General features: G+C 35.8%; 1 protein-coding gene across 4 annotated transcripts in view; it reads left to right on the plus strand.

Moving 5' to 3' along the window:
* cacnb2a (calcium channel, voltage-dependent, beta 2a) overlaps positions 1-13,219 on the plus strand; it is a 41,934-nt gene that overhangs the window by 11,353 nt on the left and 17,362 nt on the right. For 2 of the 4 annotated variants that reach the window (XM_079866704.1, XM_079866703.1), the window contains exons 2-6: positions 3,402-3,521; positions 7,692-7,814; positions 8,106-8,242; positions 9,159-9,235; positions 11,179-11,312. In XM_079866704.1, the coding sequence (XP_079722830.1) occupies positions 3,402-3,521; positions 7,692-7,814; positions 8,106-8,242; positions 9,159-9,235; positions 11,179-11,312 (591 nt within the window). Of the gene's footprint in view, positions 1-3,401; positions 3,522-7,691; positions 7,815-8,105; positions 8,243-9,158; positions 9,236-11,178; positions 11,313-11,538; positions 11,559-13,219 lie in introns of all 4 variants that reach the window. The other 2 variants (XM_079866706.1, XM_079866705.1) reach the window with 1 other exon arrangement.

A 13,219-nucleotide genomic window follows, 5' to 3' on the forward strand; every position in this document is an offset into this window, starting at 1 on the left:
CCTCAAGCCATCCTAAATGTGTATGACTTTCTTCTTTCAGACGAATACAATTGGAGTTATATTAAATAATATCCTGGCTCTTCCAAGCTTGATAATGGCAGTGAATTGCTACCAACAGTATGAAGCTCAAAAAAGTGAATCCATCCATCCATCATAAACGAACTCCACACGGCTCCTGGAGACTAAGTAATAAAGGCCTTCTGAAGCAAAGCGATGAGTTTGTGTAAGAAAAATATTTAAAAATTGTTGAGATTCATACGATTGATTCTTGATGTCTGTGTGTGTCTGGCTGATACAGAAGTTCACAGCGTTTCAAGCATAAACTGTTTTCAAAATCCTTCATATTTTCTGGTTGTCAAAACACAGATTGATCTCATTCTGTAGAATCACAGTGATGCCATACTCAAAAATACAAAACATCACCCATATAAATACATTATAAATGAGATCAGTTTATCAGGCCACTAGATGATGATTGTGATCATTAACAAACAGCCATTGTCATCTGATCCTGTTTTCTTTCAGCTTTTTTTTTTTTTTGCCATAGCAAATGTATTTTACAGACACAGCTACAGCAGCGAAAGAAAAACTAATGTTCACAGGTCAAGGGTCAAGAGCCCAACTAAAGCAAACACTGATCACCATCATGGTAACATCAAATGGAACAATGAAATGACATCTAAACCCTCTGTCACTTTTTTAATAAGTACTTCTGTAGACGTATGACAGAAATCAGGTCAATCTGGTTAGTAATAAGTTAAGCTGATAATGCTGTTTGTGGAGTTGTTTAATCTTCCTCTGCTGAGATCTTCAGAGATGTAAGGCCTTATTTTATCTTCAGTTGATTTAAACTTTTCTCTGTTCTTGTTCCTCTTTCCTTCAGTGATTCTGCTTGTGTTCATCATTGTCTAAATTTACTCACTTATTTTTATTCACTCAGTCAAGTGGACTATATTGGTGAACTAATGTAGGGAATAGTAAATGAGGGTATATATGGTGTGATTTGGAACACAGCCTCTGAGTGTCGACTTTTAGCGGTGTTAATTCATAGTATATTGCTGTAGGCTACTTTCTTGAAAATGACAAATATCACCCAGAATGCACTGTTTTCTACGGTAAATTACGGTTTTAATGGAAAACAGCATGTTACTGTCAGAATTACTGCAATTTCTTTTTACAGTGTAGGCATGTAACTAACACCACACTGGTAGTAGGGATGCTCGATTATAGCAAAAATCATAATCACGATTATTTTGCTCAGTATTGAAATCACGATTATTTAACACGATTATTGGTGGCTGTGATATGATCAGAGTCGTTTTTCATAATATGAGTGATTTTAAATGTCAGTGAAATATCACAATTATCAACTTCAAAAACTAATACTAGGTTAATGTAAGTAAAAAGTCCTCAAAACAGTTACAGAAGAGATGTAAACGTTCAGTAAGAGCAAAGAAACTGAATTTGTTCTGTTGTATTTTTTGTCGTTTTTGTAATGAAATAAAATAAATAAATAATTATTTAGGTTTTTCAGGAAGATATCCTAACAGTGGTATTCAGATAAGTAATACCCAACAAAATAAATTGAATGAAGTAATCAAATGGAAAATAACACTGCTGTATACATTAAATATAGACTAATCCTTATTAAAACGAGAGTTTATTCATTCAAGAGCAGTGAGTGATTTTATCTTTGTCTTTTGTTGTTTGATTAGCAATAATGACTGCAACTGATTTATTAGGCTGCTGTCACTTTAAGAGCTGCACAGATCCAATATACTGATACAAACACGCTCTTTCTCAGTGTTTACATTACCTTGAAACATAACCGACTGTGTTTACGAGGATACTTGCCAAAACAGCATTTTGACGTATTTGTGTATATAGGCTATTTGACCGTTTAGGCGTGTCTAAACCTCACAGTATACTTTGCTTACGTGCGTTCTGCCCCGTCTCGGAGCGTGCACTCAGGAGGCCGCCTAGGGAACAGTATCTCTTTTGTGGCTTAATATGCTTTTAATAACACTGTTTAATATCAACACGTCTCGCAGTTTAGCAACAGTAGACTTCATTTTACAACACTCACTTGTTTGGCAGATTTAGATGTATTGGCTGCTGTACAATAATCGTTTCACATATTGGGGAGGACCTTAGGATTAATCGCACAGCCCTAACTGGTAGATCACTAGGGACACCCCTCTTAAAGGTCCCGTTCTTCGTGATCCCATGGGACCTTTAAAAAACAAAGTGAAAAAAATACACCTCATGGCAGCCAACTTGTCTAACGGCTAGATCTGCTTGGGGGGATACTTGCGTAGGCACATCTAGTCCACCAAGACCAAGCACATGCCCCATTTCTTATACTCAAATAAAACTAATGCCGAGTTCACACTGCACGATTTTCAAAGTAGTCGGGTCACTGTTCTTTATACACTGCACGACTATCTGGGGTAGCATTCAGTTGCTGGTGTGTGCTCACTTCACGATGGATCGGAGACAGGAGGTTTCACACTGCATGACTTTACAATAAGAAGAATCGCCGACAACTTCTGTCAGGTCCGCAAACTACGTTTCACAGCCAAACACACGCGAGAAGAGATAAGGAAATATAAGATCACGCGTGCGTGAGACTGAAATTGTTATTAAAAATGATAGCATGCAGGAAGATTGCGATCCAAATTGTCTGTGCGCTGATTCAAGGGGAGCAAGTGTTTTCTGCAAAGAGAGTTGAGGGTAAATAATGATATTCTGGTCTGTAACTCCTCCCCAAACATCCCGCTGTCCTGTATTGCTCTCATTGGCTGTAGGTCATCGCCCATGTAGTTTTCAGTCAGAACTCTTTCACAGACCCTTTTTTTTTTGTGAGAGAAAATCGGGGCTAAAATCGTTCAGTGTGAACTCGGCATAAAGGGCACACATAGCTAGCATACACACAGTTCTTACGGCTCTTCGGAGAAGTGGCTTTACATGCGTTTTACATAATAATGTCTTACGCGCTCACAGCAGCGTGTCGTGTATTGGCAGTAGCAAGTCCTGTACTTGCTCTGCAGCAGCAGATCTATTTTCGCCAAGAAAACATATCGACCATGCCAAACACTCAAGAGATCTGTCATGACAGAAATGTATTTCTTTTTTTAGCAGGGTATATCTTTCTTTCTAATTATCCATGGCACATAAAAATGTGCTCAGTAAGATTTTGTTTACTTTTAACTGGCTCTGTTTCATCCCAAATGGTCAATGGTTTTGGACTTTATACTGACACACATGGCCCTTGATGCATTAAGCTTGATAAACTGTTGCTGAAGCTGTTTGTTTATGTTTTGTTTCAATGGTAACCAAAACTATTTGGTCACCAACATTCTTTTATGCATGAAAAATAAATCTCTCTGCTCTTGCCATAGGGTTCTGCGGACTCATACACTAGTCGGCCATCGGACTCAGATGTGTCTCTGGAGGAAGATAAAGAGACCTTACGCAGAGAAGCTGAGAGACAGGCTCAGACTCAGCTCGAAAAGGCCAAGGTCTGGTTGCATGTTTTACTCACTTTGACTGAATCAATGTCTGATTAACTGGCAGTTTGACAAGGGTTTGTTAAGTCTGTTGTTCTGCCTATACGTCAGTCTATCTGCACCTGTATTCAGAATATCATATTACTCATGCTAGTGATTTTTAAATGACTGGCATTATATTAAGACTAGTTTGACCAACTAGCAGTTAGAAAAGAGGTAATCCGTCTTACTTTTCCGATTTAAACTAGATCAATCTACCTTTTTAAGTAAATGACTTTAAAAAGTTAGGAGCAGTCTTAAAGAAAAAATTTGATGACTAACTTTTAAGACTAATCTAAGCTGTCTATGCAAGTATTTCTGTTTGGCCGAAGTTTTGGAAGCAGCTTTTATTTTAACAGCTACAGGACTTTTATTTTAACAGCGCTGAGAACGCAGTACTTGATGTCAAGATAAATTGTCATATTCATGTCACTGTGGACTGTACAATTTGCATTACCTGGTCTTTGCTTTGAGAAAATATGATTCTCAGTGCTGCACTGTTGGTTAAAGTGTATACTTCCTTATTATTCATTTTAACTATTTATTTATTTGTGAAAAGTACTATAATACTAAACTGATTAGAATGTAAATGTGTACCTTGAAATGCAATGTAAGTCGCTTTGGATAAAAGCGTCTGCCAAATGCATAAATGTAAATGTAATAGGATTACAGAATCAAGAAGTTGCTGAAACATAAATCGGTTTATTTAACAATTTTTAAATTGTAAAATTTTAAAGTTTAAATTAAATTTTCCATATTGATTCAAAAACTTTAGGGTTTGTCTGCACATTGAGTGCCATCTTCTAAAGCTTGATTTAGCCTGAAAGCTTCATCTAAGGCAATACATGAAATCTCTTTCCAATCTATTTTTATTCTTCTGTCTATTTAATCTTGTTATTGTCACTCTCTTTTTTTACCTCTAGGGGAGGTAGCTATTTTTAGTGCTTGGCATCAATCAGGTTTTATCATTTATTTATGCAGAATACTCACATTAATATTGAAATAAAGCCAGATGGCAGTAAAATATTCAGACAGAAGAAATTCTTCACTGACCATGTTTCTTGAAATATCTGCATCTGCTCTCTCACACACACACACGCATAGTTTCACAAATCAAACCTTAAAGAAATAGTACACCCAATTTTTTTTTTCTTTATCATAAAGAGAAATGCTCCAAAAAGAGCAAAACATCACAATATATTCCAAGACTTCTAGAGCCATCCTCCAAAAAAAAACAAAAAAAACCCAAACATCATAAACATTAAGAATATAGAGGTAAAACATTCATGTTGACGGCATACCTCATTTCTTTTTTTCTTTTTTTTTTTTGAGGGGGGGGGGGGGGGGGGGTAATGATGCTGAAAATTCAGCTTTGACAATTGTAAATTGATTACAATTTCAAATATTCAGATAGAAAACAGTTATTTTAAATTGTTATAATACAAGATATCACAATATTACTGTTTTTACTGTATTTTCATTCAAATAAATGCTGCCTTGGTTGAAATCTCTAGCTTTGTTATCTTGCTAAATCTGAATGTTTTTTGATATTCTGGAGATGCAGTTGAAATTAGTAAATTGTTGTCAAATGTCTTTTTGGATAATGAATGAAAGCGTATGGCTGAACAGGCATGTACACACAAGGTTACAATCACTATGTCTGATCAATACTGCATGTATAATGGAAAATTGTGTTACATAAGAGGCGGACAGTGGCTGTGAAAGCAAAACAGGGATTTAGAAATGAACAGACAACTGCACACTATTTAAAAATATATTTATATATATATAATTTAAAGCTCCCGTAATAAATATTACATTGCATAATTTTGCATTTTTATTATAAAATAAAGGTGAAAGGCAGCTCAAAATAAAGGAAAGCTAAAAGGAGCATTGTCTTGACAGATCATGGAGACTCATGAAGTGCATGTAAGCACACCATCCCCACTGCCATTAAAGGACACTGTGTCCTCTGTTTGTCATACCCATAATTCATTGTGTGTGCAGTGCAGACCATACTGTGTCCATATTGATTTTGCCCTCTAGTACATGCTCCTGCTTTTTTCTGTTTTAAAAACATTGAAAAAAAAAAAAAAAAAAACCTTGCAAAATCCCCCCCATACACAAAATTAGATTTTTTTTAACCCCAATCTCGGAAAAACTTCATTCAGCAAGATTGTGGCTATTGCATTTGCTGTGCAAGTTTCTAAGTGAAAAAAAAAAACTAATAAACAATCATTAAAGTGTACTGTAAGTTAACTGTAAGTTAAAGCTGATCTATTGTATCAGCATGTCCCAAAGAGATTTTATGCTTTGACGGGGAATTCACTTTAAGACATACTATTACACCTTTTGCATAAATCAGAGCAAGCATTTCTCGTCTTTGGCCACCACCATGTTTTTTGAAATCATTATCATTGCATGTTACTTTTCGGGACCTGCATGTGCCAAACCATGATACAGAGACATTAATTCAGTTCAAGCAGAAGAAGGGCAAACAAGTCACTCAGTAAATTTGAGCTCTGGTGTGCACTTAATGTTGTCCATTGCTCTACCTCATCAACAGCATATAATGCAAAAATGTATTTCCTCCTCCTGTGGAGAAAGAGACGCTAGACTGACAGTTCCTTCTGTTTGTTTTGCTGCCCCCCTGGCAGTGGCATCTGCAGCTTGGTTTTCCTTGGATTCAGGCGAGTTGTCCTTTGAGTGTCCTGTTACTTTGATAACAGCTCCTTCTGCAAGGAGAGCACATGAATCCATTAGTTAAATGACCTGCTGTTGGTGACAGATAGGAAGTCCAGCAATAGTTAACAATCCTCTGAGTTTCCATACGGGTCTGAAATCATACATCACTTTATATAAATATCTACTGTACACATTGACCCTTTTTCCTTAAACAAACTGCAGGGCTCGTGTCAAAATGACAAGTTCTGCAACTTGAGCTCCTCCGCCTGAAAGAGAACCACAGTCAACAGTTTCACCATGCTCATTTACAACCACCCAGCCTGTGAAGCGTGTTCACTGCTCATGAAAGCTAGACCCATCAACAAACAGTTTCATGGCATTAGGTAGTGTCTCAGTGTCTAGAGGGCTCTTGGTGACATGTTCAATTAGTTGAAGGAAGTTAAGTCAATTTGTATCTCCACATTTTCGCTCAAAAGAGTGGCTTCCCACTTGGCCCGTCTCTGAGAAGAGATTGAGCCTAGGCCTGTTTGTTAACAGTTTCAGGATCTGATGCCTGGTGTACCACCTTTTGGTCGGCTACAACTTCCTCTGTTATTTTTACAGCCCACTCTGCGCAGTCACAAATCAACAAGCAATGATGTTGTCCTGCCATTGAGGCAGGAATTGGGGTTGAGGAATATCCTACTATTCCATATGACATTCTCCCGGGAACTCTTTGACCCGGGGCTGCTGAATAGGACTTACTACCCACCCAAGTCCACAGATGAAACGGCTTGCTGGCCATCAGCATGTCTTAAAGATGGTGTGGAAGCAAGAGTCTCCTTAATACTAACAAATGCATCTTCCATCTCTTCTGTCCATTCAATTAGTTCTGGCCCTGGCTTTCCTCCTTTCAAGGCCTCTGTAAGCGGTTTAGTTCAATGTATTCAATGTGTGAAGGAGAAAAAACTCCTTTTGAAAGAAAAAAAAAAAACATTAACGATGTACTTAAAAGGCTGTTTAAAGATAACATGCAATGCAATCAAATTAATAACAAATACATTGATAACATGCATTAAAATAAACACTTAAATGTATTTTGGATGTTTTCTATTCACTGGTCTGAAATAACCAGTTATGTGCATGTTTTCGCCTGTAGTGTCTTGCCTTATTTGACAAAAAAGCAACAAAAGTAATAGATTGTAAATCTGCTAAACCCAATTGTTACTTATTTTTATGTCGTTCCTAATCTGTGTGCATTTCTGAATGCAACGCAAAAGGTTTTAAAGAATGATGGTGTCCAAACAACATAATTGGACCCTATTGTCTTTAATTGTATGGACAATTTCAAAACACTGATGCATTTTTCAAAAGAACTTTTTTTGTGTTCCAAAGGTTTGGAATAGCATTAGATTTGTAATGTTCTAATCTTACTCGTTAATATTTCATATAGTATTCACTCTTTGTTCTTCTACACAGGCTAAACCTGTGGCATTTGCAGTACGTACTAATGTTGGCTACAGCGCCTCCCTTGAAGATGATGTCCCTGTGCCTGGAATGGGAATATCATTTGAGGCTAAAGATTTCCTCCATGTTAAAGAAGTATGTATATACACATACACACATATCCATATTCACATATATACAGAAAAAAATTAAGAATTGTTTATTACGGTTGAGTTAAAATCATTTTTAATGCTGAACAAACCTTAACAAATCAAATTAATACCATATGTCCATATCACAATAAACACAAAGCAGACTCAAACAGAGTCTTTTACTCAAACAGACACGCATATAAAACAATTGTTTATGACCAATTCTGAAATAGACATTTTTACTTTGTAAGGTTCTATGAGATTGGTTTTGTATTTTTTGTGTGTTTAATGACAGAAATTTAATAACGACTGGTGGATTGGTCGCTTGGTGAAAGAAGGGTGTGACATTGGTTTCATCCCAAGTCCAGTGAAGCTTGAAAACACTCGCATCCATCAGGACCAACGTGCAAAACAAGGAAGATTTTACTCAAGGTATCTAAAATAAAGTTCTTCACCAAACAAAATTATTTTTACATTTTTAAAAACTGTACTTGCAGATAATGTATTAATTAAAAAATGCCACTCAGTGTACTTAGAGTACACTTTCATGGCTTTAAGTACACTTTAAAAAGTGCACTTTGTAATAATGTCAAATTAAGTTCAGTTCCGTAATAAGCACTCTTTTTGCTTTAGATTTAGAGACCAGTGGAGCCAATGGTTTCTAGAATGTACTTAGACTTATGATGCCTTTAATCTTAATTTTTGCTATGGTCAGTGCCTGATGAAAATAAACAGCTCAGATCAGTTTCTAATGGCTTAAATGGCTTTATCTGGTCATTTAGGGTCCGTTTACACGACACCATTTCAACTGAAACCGGTAAACTTTTCATGCGGTTCGGCCGCTCATTAACACGACTGGGGGCCTGAAAACGCAAACTTTTAAAAACGGGGTTCAAAGTGCACGTTTTTGAAAATTATATCGTTATTGTCTCCATGTAAACTAAAAAAACGTGAATTTGTGAGAACTATGATGTCATGCACATGCGTATTACATGTTCAGTCTATACCCCTTTAGTTTTTCTTTACAAAGTGATATCGCCAACTTCTGGCCTGGCAGCTGAATACAGCGTTTTAATTGTTTTCGCGGATCCCTGAGAGCGGAGATCGTTTTGACAATGTTGTCGTCTGTACGTTAAAAACGCAAAGGAAAAACGTTTCTGTTTTTACTTTTTAGTACATTGTTGTCGTGTAAACGTATACTCTTAAACTGTTGCTCACTGAACCTGCTCAGCTGGTCTAAGCTGTGTCTTTTCTTCAGCAGAGCACTCTTAAATACATAAAAGAAGAAATATATACACCTTACACCTTTCTTTTTTATTAATTGATTGTATGTTATTTTTCTTCACAGTAAATCAGGGGCAAACTCTTCATCTAGTTTAGGAGACATAGTTTCAAACTCACGTAAATCAACCCCTCCCTCCTCAGGTAAGTTATCAAAATTGGGTTAACGCAATGTTATATTTCCAACTTTATTCAGTGCATCAAACTAATTTGATTTTTGATATACTTAGTACATTATATTATGTGTCACATCATATTATATTTTAGTTTTCAACACACCCTCTGCCCTGGTCAAACAAATTCTAGATGAACAGGATTCACTTTTAGGAATTTTCTATTGTAGCATGGAACTAATTTTAGTTATAATTCATTATCATAAATCGGTCTGTGCTTGATCAGCAAATGTTTTTGGTCAATGTGCAAGCATTGAAAGCAACAAAAGGGAAACTCTCTTAATGCTGAGAGTTTGTTAAAGCTAACAATACTGGGGACTGTGAAGAGTAAAAAAATTAGAAAAGAATGGAGGAAGAAAGCGCTGGAAATGCAGTGGCAGTCACTATTACATGAAAATATTTAAAAAGGTAAGTTGTTGTGTCAGCTTCTGAAGTACAGCCTGGTAAACTGGGATGAAGACATTTCTTCAAATGATTTGAGAGTAGTGAACCACCCATAATGAGTGTGTGGAGCCAAATGTGCGATGGAAGCAACGGTTTATATGTTACTCGAGCATTTTGATTGGTCGGAGAATGGACTTGCTCCTCCTGAAGTTTTGTTTGTGTGAAGGGATACTCCATCCAGAAATAACAATTCTGTGATAATTTACTTACTCTCATGTCACTTCAAAACTTTCTTCTGCTGACCATAAAAGATGATATTTTGAGAAATCTCTCTTTTTTTATGCGTACAATGGGCTTCAGTGTTGTTTGGTTCCCAGCCATCTTCAAAATGTCGTCTTTTGTGTTCCTCAGAAGAAAGAAATGCATACAGGTTTGGAACCACATGAGGGTGAGTAAATGATGACAGAATGTTCATTTTTGGGTGGACTATCCCTTTAATAACACCATTTTGTGTAATGTTGGAATCCTATAAGAGAATTCCAGTTAAAATCCTTTAGGATTGATTGGAAATAATGATAGAAATGACAGATTTTTTTGACTAGAGCAAACTTAAACACTTGTTGTTCTACAGTTTTGACAAAGTGTGCTTAACTGTATTGAATGTGTGCTTGTAGTGTACTTAAACTGTATTTGCGGATAATATAATATTAATAAAATAAAAGGTCACTTAAGTGCACTTTAAGATCGGATTTTTTTTTTAACACACATTTAAGTACTGTTTTAAAAAGTCCAATCTGTAATAATGTCAAATGAAATTACGTTTTAATAATCATATTTTCTTGGCTCTGTCTTAACACACTTAAGTACACTTTTAAAAAGTCCAATGTGTAATAATGTCAAATGAAATTACGTTTTAATAATCATATAATCATTTAACTACTTTTGAAGTTAATATATTTTAAATGTACTAAATTGCAACTTCATCTTTACAAATGCGTACAGTAAATACAAATATATTTAATTACACAAGAAGTTTCAATAGAAATGACATTAAAGTATGTTTTAGTTTACCATAAATGCTTGTCAGTACATTCGACAGTACACTTTAACCATATTTCAAAGACCATGGATTTAATTATGTAATTATGAAATTACATATAAAAATGAACTTAAGTCCTACTTAAGTGGGTCAAAAAAGAACTTTAATATAAATGTAAACTATTTTCCCTTTAATTGCAGTTAATACTCAGTTAAGTGTTTGTAAACATTTACAATTAGTTCGCACTTCAGCATATTATTTCCATAATAAGTACTCTTTTTTAATAATATATGTACTTTTTCACAAGGGTCTGATTTTAATGAAATGCAGTATGCTTCATTTTTGTGTTCATTCTTTAAAGTACTAAATTGTTGCCTTATGAAGTGTTGTTTTAAAATGAATGTTGTGCATTTACAACAGCTAAGTGTCTCTCTTATGGTCTTTTGCTGAGGCTCATATGTAAGTGTGTGCATTTATATATATGTGTTTAGCTGTGGACATAGATGCTGCAGGGTTAGATCCAGAGGAGAGTGACCCTCCTCCCCATCAGCGTTCTCCCAAAGCCAGCCCAAACACAGTAATATCCCCTTTAGCCCGCGAGAAACGAATGCCTTTCTTTAAGAAGGTAAAGCTTGCCGATGGACGCTCCCTCGTTCTTCATGTGTCCGTCACCTCCTGCACTGCAGCAGCAGCTTCATGCGGAGCCTGTTCTCTTTGTCATTGTCTCAATGTTCATGCCAGCTTACTCTTTCTCTTCTCTCTCCCTGTCTTTTCTTTGTTCCTCTGTACCCCAATCTTTCACACTCCCTTGGTCTTTTCTTTTTGTCTGTTTCCCTTCCTCCTTTCCTCAGCTATACAGAGGCATAAGTCGGTAAGTTAGGCCAGAGAACCGTGCAGTGTATTCCTGAGGCCTGTTGCTGGTCATTCCTGTTATCCAGTACACTGAAAAAAATGATTTGTTGAATTTAATCCTTTTTTTATCGTAAGTGGTTGCATTCAATTTAAACAAATGCATTAAGTTGAACTTAATCAATTTTAGTTCAATTTAATGCATTTGTTTAAATGTAGATCAAATCAATTGAATGCAACCACTTACGATAAAATATTTTATTAAATTCAACAAATAATTTTTTTCAGTGTACCTGTGCTTGTGCTGTACAATGCTGTTCATTATAGTTTATTGTTTTTTACACAATGGAAAAATTATACAGGATGCCTAAGGGGAAACAGAAATAAAGAGCCATTGCTCAGTGAGGGATTTATACTATATATAACAGAATAGAATGTTTACAGTGAAACCAACTTGCACCATAAAATATCTCTAAAGGTGCAAACACATTTACTGATGTTTGGCGAAATTTCACAGTCAATCCAGTTATTTCAATAGAAATCCATTTTGGGGAGTTTTGTGCAAAAGTTCCCCACGCAGTTTACGCTCATGTTTAAGTTGGTCACACAAATTCACTGAAACAAAACCAATACAAATCTGCTTGGTTTGAGCGGTGCTTTATACATCACTACTGATAATAGACTGAATTGAATGGACTTTTTTGCTTGTGAAATTTTGCTAATGTGACTGCACCTTAATACACTCTTCAAAATAAAAGTTCCAAAAGGGGGTTTCGCAGCGATGCCATAGAACAGGGGTGTCCAATCCTGCTCCTGGAGGGCCACTGTCCTGCAGAGTTTAGCGCCAACACCAATTAAACACCTGAGCCCGGTGATCAAGATCTTATTAGGCATACGAGAAACTTTCAGGCTTGTGTGTTGAGGCAAGCTGGAGCTAAACTGAGTTTGGACACCCCTGCCATAGAAGAATAATTTTTGGTCCTTCATAGAACCTTTCAGTGATCAGTTCTTAAATAAAAATATTTTACAGTGTCATTGTTACATATGTTACATGTAATTACTGTAGTAATAACTAAAAATTATGCATAATTACATGTAATTAACCCTAAACCAAACCCCCATCCTAATCCTAACCCTATAGTAAGTAGGCCTACATGTAGTTAATTATTATTACTCAGTACTTAAATGTATAATTACACTAATACTGACACCTTAAAATAAAGTGTAACACAACATTCTAAGTGTGAATTTTAATTTGAACCTTTTGTGCATTGGAAAGGTTCCATGGATGTTAAAGGTTCTTCATGGAACCATAAATGCCATAAATGAAACCAATAACCTTTATTTTTAAGAGTGTACAAGAGATGTTTGTGCTGTTGTTTTTCCACCAAATGGCTTTTTTTTTTTTCTTCACACCTTAAGTTTAGTAATTATAAGAAAAGTAACTATTATAATCTGCTATATCCTACTCTTGGAGAGCCATATCTATATTATATTATCTATATTAAGACATGAAAATGTACGACAGGAATGATCGGATGGCCACTTCCTATTAACCCTGTGTGGGTCTCCCTTCTGACATCCCTCTTATACAGCTTTGAATTTGCATTTGTTGTGTGTGCATGTTTAAACAATTCAATTATTATTTATGCAATTCTGTACAAAATTGTATATATAATAATT

This window comes from Squalius cephalus (assembly GCF_949319135.1).
Source record: "Squalius cephalus genome assembly, chromosome: 3".
Taxonomy (NCBI): Eukaryota; Metazoa; Chordata; class Actinopteri; order Cypriniformes; family Leuciscidae; genus Squalius; species Squalius cephalus.